Source organism: Theropithecus gelada, chromosome X (assembly GCF_003255815.1).
Source record: "Theropithecus gelada isolate Dixy chromosome X, Tgel_1.0, whole genome shotgun sequence".
In the NCBI taxonomy this organism is placed as follows: Eukaryota; Metazoa; Chordata; class Mammalia; order Primates; family Cercopithecidae; genus Theropithecus; species Theropithecus gelada.
In genome coordinates, this window is record NC_037689.1 from 130,480,832 (window position 1) to 130,503,988 (window position 23,157).

Here is a 23,157-nt window from a genome sequence, read left to right on the forward strand (position 1 = left end):
TGAAAAACTACTTGTCAGATACTATGCCCACTACCTGGGTCATGAAATCATTTGTACACCAAACCCCAGTGACATGCAACTTACCCATCTAACAAACCTGCGCATGTACACTTGAACCTTAAATAAAAGTTGAGAAAGAAAAAAAAAAAAAAAGAAATAAAATGCATCCAAATTGAAAAAGAGAAAGTCAAACTGTCTCTGTTTGCAGATGACATTGTCTTATATATAGAAAACCCTAAAAATTCCATTAAAAATATCTTAGAAATATTTAATGAATTTAGTAAAGTTGCAGGACACAAACATCAACATACAAAAGTCAATAGTGTTTTGATACACCACTGACAAACTAGCTGAAAAGGAAATCAAGAAAGTAATTCCATTTATAGCAGCTACAAAAAAATAAAATAACAAGGAATAAATTTAACCAAGGAAGTAAAATAAAAACAATAAAACTCTGAAGAAATTGAAGAAGACAGAAAAGAGGAAAGTCATCACATGTTCATAGATTGAAATAATTAATATTGTTAAAATGTCCACACTACCCAAAGCAATCTACAGATTCAATGCAATCCCTGTCAAAATACCAATAACATTCTTCATAGAAATAGAAAAAAAAAATTCTGAAACGTGTATGAAACTACAGAAGACCCTGAACAGCCGAAGCAATACTGAGCAAAAAGGACAATGCTGGAGGCATGACGCCACATGACTTCAAATTATACTAGAAAGTTATAGTAACCACAACAGCATGATACTGATATGAAAACAGATATATAGACCAATGGAACAGAGTAGAGAACCCAGAAAAAAAATCTGTGTATTTACATCTAACTGATTTTCAACAAAGGCCCTAAGAATACATATTGGGAAAAGGGCACCCTCTTCAATAACTTATGCTGAGAATATTGGATAGCCACATGCAGAAGAATAAAACTGGACCCTTAGCCCTCATGTGCAAAAATCAACGCAAAATTAAAGACTTAAACATAAGACCTGAAACTATGAAAATACTAGAAGAAAATCTAAGCAATCCAGCAATATATAAAAAAAGATTATACACCATGACTAAGTAGCATTTGTCAAGAGAATGCGACGTTGGCTTAATACCTGGGAGTAAATTAATGCAAAACACTATATCAATAGAATGAAGAGGTAGAGTGTGGTGACTTAAACCTGTAATCCCAGCATGTGGGAGGCCAAGGCAGGAGGACCTCCTGAGCCCAGGAGTTTGAGACCAGCCTGGGCAACACAGTGAGACCCCATCTCTACAATAAAAAATAAACTTATCTGGGCATAGTGATGCACACCTGTGGTCCCAGCTATTCAAGAGGCTGAGGTGGGGGGATTGCTTGAGCCCAGGAAGCTGAAGCTTCAGTGAGCCATGATCATGCCACTGCACTCTACCCTGGGCAACAAAAGGAAACCCTGTCTCAAAAAATAATAATAATAAATAAAAAATAAAGAGAAAAAACACAATTATCTCAAGAAATGCAGAATAATCATGACAAAATCCAACATCCATTCATTTTTTTTTAAACACTCATCAAACTAGGAATAAGAGAACTTCCTCAATCTGATAAAGACACCTAGGAAAAACCTAGAGCTAACATATTTAATAGTGAAAGGCTGGGCAGAGAGCAGTGGCTCACACCTGTTATCCCAACACTTTGGAAGGTCGAGGCAGTACATTACTCGAACCCGGGAGTCCAAGACCAGCCTGCGAGACATAGCAAGACCCCATCTCTACACAGAATTTAAAAATTAGTCAGGCGTAGTGATCCTTGCCTATAGTTCTTCCTACTTGGAAGGCTGAAGTGGAAGGTTTCCTCAAGCCCCAGGAGGTTGAGGGTGCAGTGAGCTCTGATCATGCCACTGCATCCCAACCTGAATGACAGTGAGACCTTGTCTCAAAAAATAATAAAAAGAATGAAAGACTGAATGCTTTCCCCTGAGATCAAAAACAAGTTAAAGGAGCTCATTATAGCCACTTCTAGTTCACATTTTACTGGATATTCTAGCCAAGGAAGTTAGGCAGGAAAAGGAAATAAAATTCATCAACACTGGATAGTAAGAAATAAAGGTATCTATTTACAGATAACATAAGCATGTTGTATTAGTCCATTTGTGTTGCTGTAAAGGAATGTCTGAGACTCGGTAACATAAAAAGAAGTTTATCTGGCTTATAGTTCTGCAGGTTGTACAGAGAGCATAGTGCTGGCTTCTGCTTCTGGCAAGGGCCTCAGGAAGCTTAGAATCATGGTGGAAGGTGAAGGGAAACCAGTGTGTCACATGGCAAGAGAGGGAGCAAGAGAGAGAGGTGGAAGTGCCAGACTCTTTTAAGCAAACAGATGTCATGTGACCTCATTACCACAGGGAGGGTACTGAGCCATTCATGAGAGATCTGCTCCCATAATCCAAACACCTCCCACCAGGCCCCACCTCCAACATTGGGGATTACATTTCAACATAAGATTGTGGGGAACACACATCCAAACTCTATCATTTCTGTATAGAAAATCTTGAGGGATACTCTGAAAAACTATTAGAACTTAAAAATGAATTCAACAAGACTGCAGCATACAAGATCAACATTGAAAAATTAACTGGCCGGGCACAGTAGCTCATGCCTGTCATCCCAGCACTCTGGGAGGCCAAAGCGGGCAGATGACTTGAGGTCAGGAGTTTGAGACCAGACTGGCCAACATGGTGAAACCCCATCTCCACTAAAAAGACAAAAATTAGCCGGGCATGGGGCATGCACCTGTAATCCCAGCTACTCAAGAGGCTGAGGCAGGAGAATTGCTTGAACGTGGGAGGCGGAGGTTGCAGTGAGCCAGGATTGTGCCACTGCACTCCAGTCTGGCCGACAGAGACTCCATTGCAAAACAAACAAACAAAAAAAATTATCTTTTTATACAGTAGCAATGAAAAATCCAAAAATGAAAAAAATTCAACTTACAATAATATCAAAAGAGTAAAATACTTATAAATAAATTTAACAAAATAAGTTCAAAACTTACAATCTAAAGGCTTCAAATTAGCACTGAAAGAACTTAAAGACCTAAACAAATGGAAAAATAGCCCGGGTTTATGAATTGAAAAACAATATTGTCCATACGGAAATACTCCCCGAAACTGATCTACAGATTTAATACAATCCCCAAAAAAATCCCAGCCGGCTTCTTTGCAGATATTGATAAGCTGTTGCTAAAATTCACAATGAAATTCAAGGTGCCAACAATAGTCAAAACAATCTAGAGAAAGAAAAAATAAATAAAAGATTCGCACTTCCTGCTTTCAAAACTAGCTGCAAAGCAACAGTAGTCAAGACTGTGTATCATTTGATTAAAGATAACTTTATAGACAAGTAAAATAGAATCCAGAAATAAACCCAGTCCTAATGGATCTCATGACATGTAGGTCTCTAAAACCCTCACTAATAATTTTTCAAGACCACTGGATTAAACAGAAGTCTCAGTCAAAGCTGCATGTATGCAAATTCTGGCACTTTAAATGGGTTCTCTCCTTAAGCACATAAACCAAAAAGCATGGGAACAACTGGATTAAGAAAGCAAGTGTTCTTTTTTAACCCCCTCTAACTGGCATTAAGTCACCAATCATTGTCAAACACACATCACTTGCTTAATTATTTTGTGTGCACATGTGTATATCTTTAGAACTTCATAAACATATAAATGAGAGGGAGATGCAGATTTAATGTACACACGTATGGCGATAAATACAAAAGCTTCCAGAAGATTGTAGAATGATATACTAATACTAAAATGATCTCTTTTTTATTTTTTTTATTTGCTTAAGTCACAAAAAAACAAACTGAAGGAGGCGGATGCAAAGCATAGATCCTTACCTAAAAGCAGAAATATTCACAGACCATTTTGTTCAACAATGTAATTTTTTAAAAATACCTTGCTTCAGCTTCATATTCTCATATTAGTATAATTATCTTTCATAAATCTTATGGTGTATTTATACATAAAATCATTTTTACATGTTCATGAAGTTTTTTATTGAAGTAATTTTTCATAAATAGTCTACTATGCACCATTCCCACCAATATGCTTCATTTCAATATTGCTTTAATGAGCTAGAGTTGGCCTATTATACTCTTAGAACATACTGTACCACTTTCAGCAAAAACAAATCACAAAAATAAGTATTTTTGCCTCTAGAGTATCTGGCAATGAGCTCAAATAGTTCGACAACCTTCAAGCTGTTTTGTCAGTTAATCTTCCACTTAGCAAAGTCTCAGCCATGAGGCATCAGCTAAAGTGGCAATCAGCCCAATGTCACACTGGCCTCTGGTTGTCTTTTTATGGTTCTTCCATACCTTCAACCTAATTTATTTGCCTCCAACATTAATAATGCCTGCCAGGCTGGTAGGCCCAAGCTAATTTGCATTCTCTTTAATGGCACTTTTTTATGGCCTCCAGCTTTGCATAATGGCACTTTTCTAAAGCTGCCTCTTCCAAAAGGAAGAGAATGGTCACTCCTATGGGAATGTGCTACTCTTATTTGGTTATTTCAGCATCAAAATGGATTCTTATCTTCACGATGAGCCCCTAAAATAAAAGTAGGCTTCAGGATTCATTTCATCTGGGACTCCTCCCTTGGTTTTTGAAAGAAAGTATCTTTATTTCACTGGCTCCTCTGTTCCCAGATTACAAGAGATGCCCTGCCTGAACTCATTTATACTACCCTTCAAAGGCTGTGTCTACACTGACCAAATGCAGCAAAAAGCAATAGTCATTTATAGAAACAGGTCACAACTGGTCAAAGCAATGCAACTAACTGCTAATGACACAAATGCCAACATTCTAAAAGAAGCAAAATTCTTTGGCCTCTTACAAATTTTGCATAGTGTATGTACCACATAGCAGTCTACAAGGGGGTAGAAATTAAAATACATTTAAGATCTTCATTTTTCTTATTTGAAAAAAGAAAACTTGAATCTTTTCTCTAGCGTCTTTTTTTATTTCCCTTAAAACATCATACTTCTGTGTAAATCTTCAATGTAAAAAGCATTCGAAATAACTTGGGCATCTAAATCTTTAAGAGGGGAAAAAAGAACTGCAGAGTTCACCTTGAAAGAGTGACTTTTATTAAATTTTTAAAAGGTGTTTTTTAAAAACCAGCTAATATGTTGGATCTTCATATCGCCAGATAGTTACTTCAGGTCTCCATTCCACTTAGCTTGTATAGACATAGCCACAGAAAAGAGAAAGGTTTTTAGAGATTTGTCTGAGAATTTAGTAGACATTAAAATATATCAGACAGGCCAAATATCCCAGTTGATTTTAAATGCCCACTCCAATACTGTCTAGCTGTGAAGATTTAGCAGGTTATGTATCTTGTCCAGTTCTCTGTTTTCTCATCTTTAAATGGGGTTTCAAAACATCTACCTCAGAGGTGCAAAGAGGAGCTGGTACGATTCCTTCTGAAACTATTCCAATCAATAGAAAAAGAGGGAATCCTCCCTCACCCTTTTTATGAGGCCAGCATCATCCTGATACCAAAGCCTGGCAGAGACACAACAAAAAAAAGAGAATTTTAGACCAATATCCCTGATGAACATCGATGCAAAAATCCTCAATAAAATACTGGCAAATCGAATCCAGCAGCACATCAAAAAACTTATCCACCACAATCAAGTTGGCTTCATCCCTGGGATGCAAGGCTGGTGCAACATATGCAAATCAATAAACGTAATCCATCATATAAACAGAACCAAAGACAAAAACCACATGATTATCTCAGTAGATGCAGAAAAGGCCTTCAACAAAATTCAACAGCCCTTCATGCTAAAAACTCATTGATGGAATGTATCTCAAAATAATAAGAGCTATTTATGACAAACCCACAGTCAATATCATACTGAATGAGCAAAACCTGGAAGCATTCCCTTTGAAAACTGACACAAGGCAGGGATGCCCTCTCTCATCACTCCTATTCAACATAGTGTTGAAAGTTCTGGCCACGGCAATCGGGCAGGGGAAAGAAATAAAGGGTATTCAATTAGGAAAAGAGGAAGTCAAATTGTCCTTGTTTGCAGATGACATGATTGTATATTTAGAAAACCCCATCATCTCAGCCGAAAATCTCCTTAAGCTGATAAGCAACTTTAGCAAAGTCTCAGGATACAAAATCAATGTGCAAAAATCACAAGCATTCCTATACACCATTAACAGACAAACAGAGAGCCAAATCATGAATGAACTCCCATTCACAATTGCTTCAAAGAGAATAAATACCTAGGAATCCAACTTACAAGGGATGTGAAGGACCTTTTCAAGGAGAACTACAAACCACTGATCAAGGAAATAAAAGAGGACACAAACAAATGGAAGAACATTCCATGCTCATGGATAGGAAGAATCACTATCATGAAAACGGCCACACTGCCCATGGTAATTTACAGATTCAATGCCATCCCCATCAAGCTACCAATAACTTTCTTCACAGAATTGGAAAAAACTACTTTAAAGTTCATGTGGAACCAAAAAAGAGCCTGCATTGCCAAGTCAATCCTAAGCCAAAAGAACAAAGCTGGAGGCATCACGCTACCTGACTTCAAACTATACTACAAGGCTACAGTAACCAAAACAGCATGGTACTGGTACCAAAACAGAGATATAGATCAATGGAACAGAAGAGAGTCCTCAGAAATAATACCACACATCTACAACCATCTGATCTTTGACAAACCTGACAAAAACAAGAAATGGGAAAAGGATTCTCTATTTAACAAATGGTGCTGGGAAAACTGGCCAACCATATGTAGAAAGCTGAAACTGGATCCTTTCCTTACACCTTATACAAAAGTTAATTCAAGATGGATTAAAGACTTAAATGTTAGACCTAAAACCATCAAAACCCTAGAAGAAAACCTAGGCAATACCATTCAGGACATAAGCATGGGCAAGGACTTCATGTCTAAAACACCAAAAGCAATGGCAACAAAAGCCAAAATGGACAAATGGGATCTAATTAAACTAAAGAGCTTCTGCACAGCAAAAGAAACTACCATCAGAGTGAACAGGCAACCTACAGAATGGGAGAAAATTTTTACAATCTACCCATCTGACAAAGGGCTAATATCCAGAATCTACAAAGAACTCAAACAAATTTACAAGAAAAAAAGTCAAACAACTCCATCAAAAAGTGGGCAAAGGATATGAATAGATACTTCTCAAAAGAAGACATTTATGCAGCCAACAGACACATGAAAAAATGCCATCCCATTACTGGGTATATACTCAAAGGATTATAAATGATGCTGCTCTAAAGACACATGCACACGTATGTTTATTGCAGCACTATTCACAATAGCAAAGACTTGGAAGTATCCCAAATGTCCATCATTGATAGACTGGATTAAGAAAATGTGGCACATATATACCATGGAATACTATGCAGCCATAAAAAGGATGAGTTCATGTCCTTTGTAGGGACATGGATGCAGCTGGAAACCATCATTCTGAGCAAACTATTGCAAGGACAGAAAACCAAACACCGCATGTTCTCACTCATAGGTGAGAATTGAACAATGAGAACACTTGGACACACGGTGGGGAACATCACACACCAGGGCCTGTCATGGGGTGAGGGGAGAGGAGAGGGATAGCATTAGGAGATATACCTAATGTAAATGACAAGTTAATGGGTGCAGCACACCAACATGGTACATGTATACATATGTAATAAATCTGCATGTTGTGCACATGTACCCTAGAACTTGAAGTATATATATAAAAAGTCTACCTCAGAGGGTTGTTGTGAGAATTAAATGAGAAAATACATAATATGCTCCTTGCACAGGACCTGGCTCAGTAGGCGCCCCAAAATAGTAATAGATCTTCATGGAAAATCACCCCAAGTTACCTGGTCAAACTACCTAAGTCTTGGAGTTCTTCACTTTTGTATGTCAATTAAGAAACGTTATGTGGTCAGTGAAGGAATCATAATACTTACGAATATAGCAAACTACTAACGTTCCTTCACATGCACTCAGGTATAACACAACACCCAATGTTTAAGCACTGCATATGATCAGATAGTATGGTCTACAAGATAATTCATTCAGTGAAGTTTTCATGACTAATTTTAGGGCTCAGTATATGGTCTATTTTCAAAAGTGTTCCATATGCACATAGGAAGAGTGTGTATTCTTCCAATTGGGTGCAAATTATATATATGTGGGCATGTGTGTGTGTGTGTGTACGTGTGTATTTTAGATGTATATGTGTGTGTATATATATACCCATTATATTGAGCTTGTTAATCATGTTGTTCAAATCCTCTGTATCCTTATCCATTTTTTGTTCATTTTACCTATCAATTTCTGAAAAAAAATCAGATTTTATAATTTCTGCTTTTAGCTCTGCCAACTTTTGCTTTATACGTTTCAAACTTATGGTATTAAGCATATACAAGTTTAGAATTGTTATCTGAAAAAAAAAAAACTGAACTGTTAATCATTACACAGTGATCCTGTTTATCCCCAATAATGGTTCTGCCTTAAAGTCTGTTTTGTCTGATATCAACATAGCCACATCAGTTTACTTCTGGCTAGTGTTTGCATAGTGTACCTATTCCAATCCTTTTTGTGTGCTTTATGTTCGTATATTTTACTTTTGTCTCTTATACACAGCACATAGCTGGATTTTTATTTTCATCCATTGTGATAATCTAGGTCTTCACTGGTGAGTTTAGTCAACTCCTATTTATTGTACTCCTATTTATTGTAATAACTGAAGAGTTGGCTGCCATGATCAAAGAGCCCTTTAAAAAATTTCTGGGTTGTATGATGTAACTTGGTCACCCTAGTCAATTTCTAAATACTCTTTGCTTGTATTGACTCTCCTGTAGTAAGTTAGCAAAAACCCAAGGACCTTTATGAGTAAATTGAAGCTAATACTATACTGAAGATTTGTAGTTATTAGTACTGTTATGGGAGAAAGTCAATTAATGCAAGGAATGGTGCACACAGGCCTAATCCATTTGCTGTAAATCAATACATTGCACATTTCAATTGCTCTGTATTCGTACAGAATAGTGCATGGAACCGATTCATTAGAACTAAACTCTTCACAAGAAACAGACCAATTCTCTCAGACTCACTAGGGCATCTCCGCTAGTAAAATTTAAAAAGCAATCAAACTGAATAAGAAGTACTCTTTGCAGACACTTACATTGCGGAAGAACATGATTCTTGACAATTCAGAGTAAATGAAGTGCAAATTACTCTCTTATAATATAACTCAGAATTGAAGCTTAAATTGTGACTGAAAAAGAGCCCACAGTTTAATCAGAAAAATACATTTATTGATAATTCCCATGAGCTCCTATTTGATACATTTATATCATAGGATAACAAGTTCAAAACTATTGCCAAGTTATAAATATGGAATTTATGCAAAATTTGCATGTATTAAATTTTATTTTGAATCTGCATGTGTGCCTATATTTGAATATTTATAATATTCCAGAAAAAGCACAGTGGAATGTGCAAGACAGATTTATTTAGTGTAATGCTCTGAAATGTGTCAACGTCTTCAACACAGTTTTTAGAGGCAAAATGACAGAAATAACAAATGGGATGCAATAAGACCAACTGAATAATCTGCAAAGTTCAATACCTAGTAAAATGAGAAAAGCTCTTTTGCCAACAAATATTTTACTAAAGTTTAGACAAATATTTATGTAAGCTTACAAGGACATTGTTTTAGGGGACATATATCATTAAGTGAATTATTCATTATCCTTTAATGGAAAAGGGGAAATTCCCATCTATACATTTCTTTTTAAACTCGGTGACTAAATACCTCATTTCGTGTGTCACGGAACATCAATATTAGCTTTTCAACTGTGAAGCACGTTCTTTACACTGTCAAAACAACTTGTACCTATGGTGTAGTTTCAGCGGAGTTTCAACAATAAGATTATGCACCTCACTATATATGTATAGAGTGGTCCTTCAGATATTGGAATAGTTGGACAATGACATTTCTAATCAACTGTATTTATGGTTAACTGGGGGTAATACTCTTATGCAGTGAAACTTCTCTAGTAGGGGGCTGCTTAGCAAAGCGAACTCTCCTTTTCTGCTGGACGAGAGTAACATATACACTAACTGATCTAAGCTCTCAGTTATGGATGTTTAGAACTATAGCCCTTTACCAATCCCAAGATTTTAACTCTTCCAGCCAGGCCATCAGCCCTGGTGTTAACTCACTAAGAAAGAAGCTCATGGAGATCAAAGTCCAGACTATCTCGGATGGCTCTGGCTGAGCAGAATAAGCCTTATATTTCCAACTGTACCACTATTAACTTCCTGTTCCATATAATTTATAAATTAAAATTTATAGTTAATAAATGAGGAAGAAACAATAGCAATTCACTCAAGTAGCTCTATACCGTACTGGCATAAAAAGATTTCCACACATTGTGTGGGAGTATGATAACAGCCAGTTATCGAAAATCAGCAGGCAATGTCTGACTCATCACCTCTGCCTTTCAGTTTGAGGGTTTATTTGGGCTGAGGCTACTCTCCTCATTAAGGACTCCCAGGATATCAAGAAGCTAATGAAATAACCAGCCAGGAACCAAAAAAGTAGACCTGTGTGTAATTAATCACAGCTTAGTAAAACATTATTTTAAAAATTGTTAATGCTTATTGTTATTATATAAATAATGTAGACTAATAAAGAAAATTCAAAACCTTCAGAAAAGCAGAATAAGAAAACAAATCATTAATAGATCTATTAATATTCTAGTATTTTTTTCTTCCAGTCTCTGTCTTTTATGCTTAGATTTGGGAGGGGTAGGAGATGATTTCTCTCGCTCGCTCGCTCACTCTCTCCCTCTCTTTTTTTCTTTAACATAATTGTAGTCATACTGGGTCCATAATTTTCTATCTCTTTTTCTCTTAGCATTAAATCACTAGCAATTTTCCATGCTCTATCAAAGGACATTTAAGTGATTTTGTAATAATCCTTCAAGTGGATGTACTGAGATTTCTCAAACCATTCTTCTCCATGTAGATGTTCAGATTGTTTCCAATTTGTTGCACTTATAATAACTCCAGTTAGCCTCCTAGTATATGTTCTTATAGCATCCTGTACTTTCCCCCCATGGCACTTCATACAATTTTAAGTAATTGATAATTTGTTTTCTGTCTATCTTTCCCACTCCTATGAAGGCAGGGACCACATCTACCTGGTTCTTCCCCGTAACCCCAGCACATAGCACAGGGATAGCAGATACTCAATAAATATTTGCTGAATAAATAAATAAATGAGTGAATGAATGAAAGCATGTATAAAAGTATGTTTTTCTGCAAAATCCCAGAAAAGAAATTATGGGTCATAGAAATAAATATTTTTATATTCTGTATTTATACTATTTATTTCCAAAAAGATCATTCAAGTTACATTCCCACTAACAATGTATGAGATTTTTGATATTTACCATGCCCTTGTCAGCACTGTCTACTTTTTTTGTTTGGTGGTGATGTATGTTGGGTTTTGCTTTGTTTGTTTGTTTGTTTTAATCAGGGTTAGACAGGCAAAAAAAGTATTCTATGTTTAAATGTGCATTTCTTTAGTACCAGTGAAATAAAACAGTTTTTCTTTTTTTTTTTTTTTTTTTTTTTGAGACGGAGTCTCGCTCTGCCGCCCAGGCTGGAGTGCAGTGGCCGGATCTCAGCTCACTGCAAGCTCCGCCTCCCGGGTTCGCGCCATTCTCCTGCCTCAGCCTCCCGAGTAGCTGGGACTACAGGCGCCCGCCACTGCGCCCAGCTAGTTTTTTGTATTTTTTTTTAGTAGAGACGGGGTTTCACCGTGTTAGCCAGGATGGTCTCGATCTCCTGACCTCGTGATCCGCCCGTCTCGGCCTCCCAAAGTGCTGGGATTACAGGCTTGAGCCACCGCGCCCGGCCAGTTTTTCCATGTCTGCAAACTAGCTGGGGGTCCTATGTTGTATACTGTCTGGTCATGTCCTTTGATTCTCTAATCAATTCATAAGAGTTTTTTGTACAGTAAAGATTTCACCTTTGTGTCCGCTGTAATTGTGCACATTTTTACCAGTTTGAAACCTTTTCATTTTGGCTTTTTTTGACAGATAACCATATTTTATTCTTATGTAATCGTAACTACTGATCTTTTTTCCTTTATTCAAACATCCTTTTCCTTGGCTAAGAGTCCCGTATGTGAATTGCAGCTATCATTTAAATAACAATGCCAATTGTGAATTCAGATTAACTGGGTTCACAGATTCCCACATAAAATGTACGACTGAGCCCAAACCTACCCCAGAGCCCCAGCTGTCACCTCCTTATTAGGCCTGTCCACTAGAAATCTAGGCAACAAGAATCAGTCATGACTCCTTAGTACCCTCCAGTCCAAACTAGATCCCCTTCTCAACCTCTCCGTTTTGATGGCAGGTACCACCTACATTCCAGACTAGATATCAGGGAGATAGCTTTACCTAGACTTCGACCTTTATTTACTTTCATGGTTTTTTTTGTTTTTTTTTTTGTTTTTTTTTTTTTTTCACTCTTTCCATCCAAGAGCTTCTCATACTTACTGGGGTTGCTCATTGCCATTCAAGTCCTCCACAGTGGAGCCTAACCCCATCTACTTCCCTAACCATTGTTTCTCCAAACATGAACATTTTGGGTCTGGCCAGACCTGCCTAGGTGAGGTTGCTGGACCTCAAAAGGTCATGAGGACTCCATGCCCACCCACAATGCCTCCTTTCTAATTAATACAACTCTCCTACTCCCAGAGGCCTTCTCAAAAGGATGTCTCCTTTTTCTGGCCTGTTCCTCATACTTTAGAAAGGAAAGGGCCCTGGAAATCATCTCTTTTAAATATCCCATTTTATAGATAAGACACTAAGACCAAGGGAGGGGAAAGGGCTTGTCCAAAATCTAAACTTCCTCTCCCAGCACCTGTCTACACTACACAGTCCAGCACTTCATATGCTAATCTTTATGGACTTGAGGCTGAAGATGGTTATCTTGGCTTTTTTGGTTTCATCTTGGCTCTAATCTCCCCCCAGCTGCTAGCACCATGCCAGAGACACGATAGTTACTCCATCTGCTTTGCCGATTAGACCCAAACTACAACATAACAGATGGACTTTTCTCTATTTTTTGTATATTCTGGTAAATGTATGACATTTTAAAGACATTACTGATTTTCAAACTGTTTTCAAACAAAATCCATTTTTAATTAAATATCTAAAGTACCAAATTGTTCTGTTCTACCATAAGCTCTGTGAGACAGAGAATGATGTCTCTTCCCTGGAATATAATGAACAGTTTCACAAAATCTTGTTTAATGAATGACAGAAAAAAAGGGATGGCTATTCTTTTAATGTCATTTCATACTACCTCAGTTGATGACTCATATCCATAAAAGACAAGCTCTAGTATTTTAATTGCCACATAGCACAGATCTAAAATTATTATTAAGTGATATTAATTCTGAATAGCCTTTTGCACTACCTGAGAACTTACAGCTTTGTCAGGACTCCAACACCATGTTTGACATCCATGCAAAGATGCTAATTAATACTACCGGCATCTACTACATTTACATCATAACTACATCTACATCTGTAGATATTGTAATGGTAGATTTCGCCCCCTCTTCTATGAAATAGGTAAGATGGTACCACGGCTCTCAAAGACAGCTGAAGAAATGTATCCTCAGCTAAGTAAAGCTGAGAGCCCAACAGCTTACAGCCTGATGAATCACACAACCAGTACTGACTACTGGCTGTAACAGTCCATTCTGCTTAATGCCTCAGCTTATACCACAAGCCTATTGTGTCATTTTGCCTCACTGCAAAATCAAGGAAGAGAAAGAGGGAAAGCATGGGCTTGTGAGGCATGATCAGGTAGACACACCCTATAGTTACAGCTCTTTCAAAATAGAGCCACCTTTTAAGAACAAATGGAAAGAGAAAGCTTTTCCCACAATTTAAAAAAAAAATAGAATGACCGAAAAAAGCTTTTCTCCATCTAAACAAACACTGTTTAGTCCTTTCCCATCAATGATATCCTGCTGGATTGAAGATGATAATTAATTACCCTTCCAGATGCCTCAGCCTGCTCCCATCCTGCTCAGCTTTGCAGGGATTCCCAACATGGCAACATGCAGAAAGTCCCCTCTGCAATCTAGCCACAAGACCTACCCCTGTTGAATAAAACACCTCGGGGATGTAGAAATCTGTTCTTCTCCCAATGGGTGTGGTAATCCTGGCTCAATCACTCATCCAAACTGAAAATTTTTAGAGATGCTAAAAGTCTAGGGTGCAACGTGAATATGATCAGATTCTTTGACTTGTATAGCCATGGACCCTGACCTCTCAACCCCATTCTGTGCATGCTGGCCAGCATGATACCTAGTGATGAAGAAGGGGGCTAGTGCTATTTCTTTGGGCCCAGTTCTGAATTCCCCCTACAGAACAAATGGCACACTAGAGTTGGCTACAAACAGAGGAAATTTGACCTGAGAAAAGCCTGCAGAATTTGGGACTTTTAACAGCTTGTGAGCAACAATGTTTGGATACACTTTCAAAAATGGTCTCAGAAATTCTAAAATGAGCAAGACCCTTCTCTGACTGCAAACAACACACTGGCAGACAGATGGATGAAATCCAATTTCTGATTTTTTAAAAGAAATATTATTCTTAATAAACAACTTGAGCTTTTCACCAGCCAAGCACTCTCTCTCTCTTTGTCCTCTCCAGGCAACGTGATCACAGTCGTTTCTATTCAGCAGTTATATATCACCCAAGCACTTAACCATCCGCGGAGGCAGAGAAGCATCCCAAAGGTAGCACTGGAAGCAGGATTCAGAGTCTTGGCTTGCAGCCACAATAGCCTCTGATACCCCCCTAATGTGGATGAATGGCTGTGAGTCAGTAGGTGGTTCCTGTCTCAGCTGAAGACTCCTACTGAAGCTCATCCAACCAGGCCTCAGCCTGCTCCCATCCTACTCAGCTTTGCAGAGATTCCCAACATGGCAATGAAAGACCCCTCTGCAATCTAGCCACAAGACTTATCCCCAGTGAATAGAAAGCCTTAGGGATGTAGAAATCCGTTCTTCTCGCAAGGTGTGTGGTAACCCTGGCCCAAAAACTCATCCAAACTCACATGTTGTAAAATGACTGACGATGATAATGATGTAGGTGATAACAACAGCCAACATGTATTGACTGTTCATTCACTTTGTGGGAATGACTAACATGAAAGACCTTACTGTGTTTTTGCAGAAAACCCTTGTTCATCAGGTGCAGTCAACAGAGCAAGGGTTGTGGAGTCAGACAGAACTGGAGTCAGATGCCTGCTGTGCCGCAAAAAAAAACTCAGTGACCCGGGGAAGCCCTTTAGCCTTTTTGGGCTTCATTCTCATCTGATAAATGGGGATACTTTTGTCCACTTTGGCCTCTTGCTGAAGATTGTGTAAGTTTACAGAGGAATACCAGAGATAAGGGATATGAATGCTTATCACAAACTGGAGTGCACTCTACACAGGATCTGGTCAAGGGTCACATGGCCGGTTAGTGGCTGGCCTAGAACTAAGGCCCAGCTGTCTGAACTCCCAGGCCAGAAAGGTGGAACTGTTGTTCCCCTCAGTTGAGAAGAGCACAGAGACCACCAGCTGTCACGGAGAGGCTGTTTGACACAGGAACACCCAAAAGCTGACTCTCCCATTTCCAGACACCAGTTTCTCAACCCCACATTTCACCACTGGTGCAGCTGCCTTTACCTCTAAATTTTCTCCTAGCACAGACACATACAACAGTCATATACACACACTCTCTCATTCTCACACACACATGCACACCTTAGTTCTTACAGATTATCAGAACTCACAGAACTGGTCCTGCAACCCCTAGGGATCTGTCAACATCCAGGGAAATTCTGGAACCCCTAGGCTATCCCTATTCTTCAAGGTGAATATTTCTGGAGGTGGGCAGGAATGAATGAAATAAAAAGGTGCTCTTGAGGTAGCAATGCATTTCTCTAGCAAATTTTATTTCATTTTTGCAAATACTGTAAAATCCAGTAACTGTGACTTTTTAGAACGTGGTTTTTCTTTGATTAGACTAGGTGGCACTGTGGCATCACCCTTTTAATAACCAAGAAAACCCTATGTCATTTCAAATAATTTTGCTTCAATTTGGGACAATCCAAGAGGCTTTGAGGGGTCCTGGTTATCTTCTGGAGAATTCGGGAAGGAATCTGCTAGAGGACTGTAGCCACCAAACAGATAATCTAGGCCACATTAATAATGTGTGTTTATAGACAACATACCCTGACCTACATGTTCAAAAGGATCAGTAAAGGCACATGTGCCCCATGGAACTCCAGACAAGGCCATGGCTTTCATGGTGACCAAGACCTTGTTTTCACTTCTCTGCTATAGTCGTGGCTGTGGAATTCTACTTTTTCCCAGAAGAGCTTTTTAAATATTACCACCTCTCACTACACCTACAAGGTCTGTCAGTATGACAAATTCTTTTCAATATTGCCAAATTGTTTGGGAACTTCTTAAACACCAGAATATTGTTGTGACAATGACTTAGACAATTGTACCAATGGATTGAGGTCCTGGAGCTAAGGTTTTCTTGGGGTGGAAGAAAAAAACTGTTAGTATTGTAAAGGAAATACAAGTTTGGCAGATTCTGCCACAATTCCAGCATTTGAGAAAGGACACTGTAAACTGAGAGAAAAGAAGAGTGAAGAGGAGAGGCAGGGGGTGATGTTCCCCCTAAATCTCAATGGTAATCTGAAAGTCAAGGCTCTAGGGCTCTATTTGCTGCAGTTGGACAGAAAAATCCACACTGGTTGTTGCATTCTGACAGTCAACTGCAAAGCATCCCCTTGTCCAGGGTAACAAGTGCATCCGGGGGGGATGGGGGCGGTACACAGACATGTCCTTGCCGGCCCAGTGACCCTATCCAGAGGCCTCCAGGCCATGAAACTCACCTTGTGCACCCCCTAGACTCCCTCCTTCAGCCCAGATTTGTTTTAAGGAGACTTGCGAAACAGTAGCCCTGGCTGGACCAACTGCACCCCATAGCACTCACTTCCCCCACCCCACCACCATCCACTTTACAGTACTCCATGACCTCCAGCAACTGGACATCGCCTCTGGAGGAAGGAAAATACCCTTGCTTCTGGCTACAGACTATTAATAAATCAGTTTTTACCGCATCAGCCCAGGCTCACAGAAAATGGGCTGGCAGCGCCCCATGCCGGGGCTCGGGCTCGGGCTTTTTAAATACTTTTTGTAAATCAGGAGAGGTTCCTGGTGGCTGAACCCCACATGGGGTCCAGGGCACCATCCCAGCCCGCCCTTCGGTCCGCGGGGTGCCCCCAGCACTCCTAAAGAGCCACAGATGCCTCTCATGCAGCCAGTGGTGAGAGGCAAGCCTGGGAACCACGAGCTCTCCTTGGATGTCAGAAAATAGAGACAGAGGGACACCCAGTAGCCCGGGGAGAGCAGAGCTAGAGCGGGGAAGGAGGGAGGTGATAAAAGTCTGGCAAGAAGAGAGAAACAGAAAGGGTAAGAGAGCAAAAGAAGAAAAGCGAAAGAGGGGAATGGAAAGAAGGAAACAGCGAGCAAACAGGAGCAGACAAGATCTGGGGCACAAGAGAGAAAGAGGGAGAACAAGGCAAATAGACGAAGCGAGAAAAAAGGGGGAGGGAAGAATGCGGGCGCCGAAAGGAGGAAGAGAGCGCTAAAAGGAGACTTCGGAACCCGGGTGCAGAGTAGAGGAAAGGAGGTATCCAGAGACGCTGCACCGAGAGCGCGGCTCTTTAGGGCTCTCCAGTGCGGAGACTGAGTGCGATGCCCCGTCCCAGCGGCCAGTGAGGCGCTTGTTCCGGGCCTCTCGGCTGCCTCCCCTCTCCAGTTCTCCCAACCATCACGCAGGCCACCCTGCGGACAGACAGACGGTCAGTCCGGGGCCAGAGCAGAAAGCCTTTCTGAGGCCGCCACAGCGCCGCGAACGTGCGCTACTGGGCGCCCAGCACCGCCCAGTCGGGGTGCAAACGCCCGGGCGCCAGGGTGCCTGCTAGGTCCCTGGCTTGGGGCAGCCGCGCCTCCCAGTCCTCCTAGGCCCCAGTCCCGCTTGACTACGGGAGCGCACTCACCTGGACGGTCTCAGCCTGGCGTCGCGCTTGCCGTCCACCACAGAGGGCACACAGCTGGTGAGCTCAGTCCAGTCGGCGTGCAACCCGCAGCTCCAGCCCGTGGAGAACCTGGAGAAGAGCCAGGTCTCCCGCTTACCCGGCCGGTGGCAAGTGCATTTCTTCTGACCCACGCGGCACTCGCACGGCTGCTCCAGCTGGATGTTGCGCACCAAGTGGCGGCCGAAAGTGGTGCCCCCGGTCTTCTGGATGTGCAGGAACACGATCAGGTCATCGCCTTTGATGTCGAAGTCTACCTTGCGCAGGAGGTCGCCGCGGGTGAAATTGTAGCGGGGCACGAACCTGGCGGAGCTCTCATCCTCCGAGCGGTACGGGTCCCGCACCGGGGAGCTGAACGCCTGCAGGCGGAGGAGCTGGCATTCTGTGCCGGGGCATACGTATTGGAGGACGATCACGGCAAATAGGAAGAGCATCACCAAAGCTAGCAGCAGCTTGTTGGATTTCTCATCCATGTTCCCGACGCTGGGGGAAACCCAAGCTCGTTACGTCAATCCCGCAGCTCGGCCCGCGCTCGCCGTGCCCCCGCACCGCCCCCCCCCCCCGGAGCCGCCGCTGCGCCCCTCTCCCCCTCCCCTCCGCACCGAGTACTCCACGGCGGCGGCGGCTGCGGCGGCGGCTGCGGCGGCGGCTCCCTTCCCCGCTTCCTTCCTTCCCGGCAGGCTCAGCGCTGTGGCTTCTGCGGCACACACACACCCCCACCCCGATTCCTTCCCGCGGGCCGCTCGCCCCCTCCCCCCGCCAGAGCTCTTCGGAGCTCCCCAGAGCCCCTCCGCGGGTTTTCGACCCAGTGGGACCCCTCCGGGCCCAGTCGCCCCACTCCCCTCAACTCACGCCCACAGTCCGGGCCCCCGTGTATCTCGCTCCACTCTCGGTGGCTCCCATCCCCATCCCGCTTCGCCCGCCGGACTCTCCGAGCTCTTCTGCCCCCATCCCTTTTGGAACGCACACCTCTGTCCCGGTTTCTCCCCGCATGCCCCAAAGCCCTCCTTTAGCCCGCGCCCGCGCCCGCTTGCCCACCCGGGAGGCGGCCTCGAGGGAGCTCGGAGCCGGGCGCTCAGAGTTCCCCTGGGGGAAGGAGCCCGCCCGCAGCCCGACTTGCTAGCGGAGACGCTGCGCTGCCGGTGCCAGCGGAACAGTGGCGACGGAGCCGCGGCGTGGCCAAATGCGCGCCGCGCCCCTCCGGAGACCCCAGCCTGTCCACCAATGGCCAGCTGGAACTTTGCGCCCTTCTATACCCCCCGCGGCTGCCTTCCCTGCCCGTACAGCACCTTCGCACCCTGGCCTGGGGGCGCGAACCCCGCTTTCACCTAGAACGTACCTGGCCAGGGGGCCGAAAATCTTGGAGAAGATCGCACCGAGCACGTGCTTCAGCGAGTGGCCCAGGGCGGCCAGGCCCCGAGTGAGCAGGACCCGGCAGAGGGAGCCCAGGTCCCAGCGTCGCCTGAGGACGTGCATCCGCCTGCGGCGGCCCCGGGACAGCAGCGCGAAAAGCGGGGCGCACGCGGCTCCCGCCAGGGAAGAAGACGCCTTTCGGGGCTTGTCCAGGAGCGGCCGGGAGTGGAATCCGTGAGACACACCCCTAGGAGGGCCCGCGCGAACTGAGGCGGCGACCGACCCTGGCCGGCTCGCTGCCAATTCGGCCTCTACTCTGGAATGCCGGCGGGGACAGGTGGTGCGGGCGGGCGCTCCTCGTTCCGGTTGCCGCGGCGGCTCGAACGCCCGGACTGCACACGCAGGCAGTGCCATTCCCCCCTTCAGGCAACTCAGGGTACTAAGGATCACGAGCGAGCTTGAATTTATATAATAATGCCTCACGCCTAAGAGCTCGAGCCACTTCACAAGCAGAGAACCTGGGTTTTCTCTTTTCTAGGAGTACGGAGGTCACCCTGCTTAGCGCATCACTCCACTTGGGCTCGTAATTTCAACCTCTCCTAAAATAGCAAAGGCGCAAATTGGAGCTTTTCCGTCTCTCTTTGCCAATTTCCATTCTCCAGCGGAAGCGGGGGCATTTTCTGAAAAGGTAAGTCAGCATGATAAAAAGACAGCATGACCAAAAAGCATTACAGAATGAGAATCTGACCTTTTTTAGAGCACAGACTGTCTTCTTGCTGAATCCTGTGTACCAAACCCTGTGCCTGCAGGAGGGCTTGACTCACAAAATGTTTGTTGAATGAATGGATACATAACTAAAAACTCCATCAGAGTGAGACCATCTAATCCAAGGTAATGTGACACATGAGGAAACTGAGGCCCAGAGAGGGGTAGGGACGTGCCCAAGGTCACACAGCAGAGCGCCAGGGTTTGAACCCAAGAAACCCGGCACCATCCACCTATTTCCTGATACTAACACCACCTTCTCTAATAAATAGGCACCGATCTTCCTCAAGCTCCAGTGTCCGAAAGGCTCTTTGCTGTTGCAGGACCAGGGATGCAAGGATTAACATGGAAAGAATGGATGTCCCTTCAGGAAAAGGACCCTGGGAACTCAGGACTCAGTCTGTCCCCATCTGATTGATCAAAGGGGCTTGCTGTACATCAGGACACTGGTGTTTCCGTGACTGAGTGTGCAACTCCCTCCAGTCCCATTGCTGCAGAAGGGGCACCGGTTGGCAGCAGTGTTTCTGAGCAGTGCTGTTGGCACTGGGGCCACTGAGTGAGAGGATGCGGACCACGAGCTGAGTTCTGGGGTGGGGGCATGTCCCTCCTGGAGACAGGCTCTCCCAGTATCTCCCTCGCTGAGCTCTGCTCCATCCCTTTCCTGTTCTATCTATGCCATGAAGCGGCAAGCCTAAGAATAGTCTAGAAGTCCTGGGAAATCTGTCACTTCCTTGCTGGGCAACCCTGGAATAATCACTTGCCCCTCCTGAGCCTCAGTTTTCTTGTCTGTAAGATAGGACCAATTATGTCCTCTGTTTTGACCAACTGAGTCACCGTGGGGATGAAATGTAGAAACCTTTAGGCCACTCCAAATGTGAGGCTGTGTTTACCTGTTGCTCTAAGCTCAATGTGCCAACTGCGTCACAGGCCAAATAAGGAACAGGCCCTTCTCCAGCAATTTTGCAGCTGTGCACCCTGTCCTTACCACCCCCTAGAATTCCCAGCCCTGGCTAGACTTCTGTGTGCCCCAAACATACTGGGGACAGTGAGGGACCCTTTGTCCAGCTGCAAACATAAGGGATAGTGGATTTTTTTGGACTCCTGAATTTCTAGCCCTTCAGGCATCGCCTGTCCTGAGGCTCCAGGAACACTCTGAAAACCCAATGAACTTGTACGAAGAAGCCAGATGCAGTAACTTACAAGGTAGACCTCTCAACTTCCCCAAGAGCTCCCCTGGTGCCCAGGCTGGTAGGCCTGGGCCTGCTCCCCCTGAGGGCAGCTTAGGGTGTGAGCCAGGGTAGAGGGAAGCTATGGGGGTGGCCCCGCAGCTCAGTTTGCCAGCTGCCCCTGCCTTCTGCTTGGCCACTCACTGCGGTCAACCTCTTTAGCCTACCCAATAGGTGGCTCTCCTCATGGTGCTGCATAAAGATTCCCTGCCATTACACCACCTTTGTATGTAATGGCATTCACTGGGTCCCTAGGAAAATATTTCTGAAACAGGTGGGTCACAGATTCAAGCCGTCAGCAGCTAAACTATGGAGTTTCTACTGTAAGAGGGATTAGTGGCATTGGAACACAAGAAAGTGCCTTGGGTGGAGGGAAGCGGGAAGTGGTAAACAGTACGGGGAAAAGTCAGGTTTTACTCATTTGAGTTGTGATAAGGAACGTGTCCACACACATGCATGCACACTCACAGTCCAACCTTCAGAGAAAGGGCCAGTGAGGTTGGTAGTTGCAGAGCAAGAGGGACACGGTGGGGCTGTAAAGTTCAGTTTCTGAGATGTAATCTGTCTCTGGGATTTTTGCATTTAGAAGCCCTTCCTCCGCCCCCTCATGCTGTGAGGAACAAAGAAATGAATCTCTCATACAGGAATTCATATATCAGGGCTCCTGGAAGTACAAGAAAACAGTCTTTGTGGGGAGCAGGGAGTCCCACAAACCTCAGAAGATCCCTCCAGGATTGAAGAGGCTTTTTTTCCGAGAAGCAGGGAATTTTTCCTACGTGTGTCCCAAGAGCCATGTTCTCCTGAGGCCAGGGCTGTGCCTTGGCTGCATGTTGAAGAGGCTTCTTGTAATCTCGGCTGGTCTCTGCTCCCAGGAGCTGGTTCCTCTCAGGCAGTGAATGACAAAGGCTCAAATGCTCTAGATTTTGGCCTTTTGGGGAGAGACTGGGGGTGGGAGGAAAAAAAAAAAAAAAAAGGAAGAGAACTGGCCGAACTGTCAAGACTTTGGTTTTCCATCTCCTTATTTCTAACACCAACTGGGGTTGCTGTGTATACATATATTTGGGATTCAGTACCTGGAAGGCGAGGAGAACTCTGTCATCTGAGCAGGGCTTCTGGTTGTCTCTATGGTGTGGTATGATTTTCATTATTTTCCCAGAACCGTCCTTCCGTGGTTTCCAATGAAAAGGTTGATGATTCTGGGAGCATAAAGGTCAGCCTGGCTTGCATACTAAGCAGCACGAGGCCAGACCTGCATTTGGTTCCTGTAATCTGAGACAACAGTGGGAGGTAGTTGCAAGAGCACTGGCCTGGGAGTCCAGAGACCTGGGCTCATGTCTTGACTCTGACACTAATGAGACCCTATATATATATGACCCTGAGGAAGCCACTTGCTCACCTTTGGGCTCAACTTCCCTATCTGAGAGACAGCAAGGTTGACTTTGTGATTCAAGGGGCACTTTCCTGATCTGACATTCCTTGTCACATTTTTACCTTTACTGTCTTCCTCAAAGGCTGAAGGACTGCCAAAGACTCAGGGCCTTAGCCCGGGGGAATGACTTAGACCTGGTCCTACATGCGTTCTGT

The 23,157-nt window shown here is 43.5% G+C and overlaps 1 protein-coding gene across 2 annotated transcripts in view; it reads right to left on the reverse strand.

The window, feature by feature from the left end:
* Positions 1-22,796, reverse strand: part of HS6ST2 (heparan sulfate 6-O-sulfotransferase 2) — a 345,758-nt gene extending 322,962 nt beyond the window's left edge. For both annotated transcript variants that reach the window (XM_025372219.1, XM_025372218.1), the window contains exons 1-3: positions 22,647-22,796; positions 19,569-20,262; positions 18,194-18,712 (exon numbers count right to left, since the gene is read on the reverse strand). In XM_025372219.1, the coding sequence (XP_025228004.1) occupies positions 18,194-18,712; positions 19,569-19,996 (947 nt within the window). In that variant the 5' untranslated portion in view covers positions 19,997-20,262; positions 22,647-22,796. The remainder of the gene's footprint in view (positions 1-18,193; positions 18,713-19,568; positions 20,263-22,646) is intronic.
* Positions 22,797-23,157: the final 361 nt, after the last annotated feature.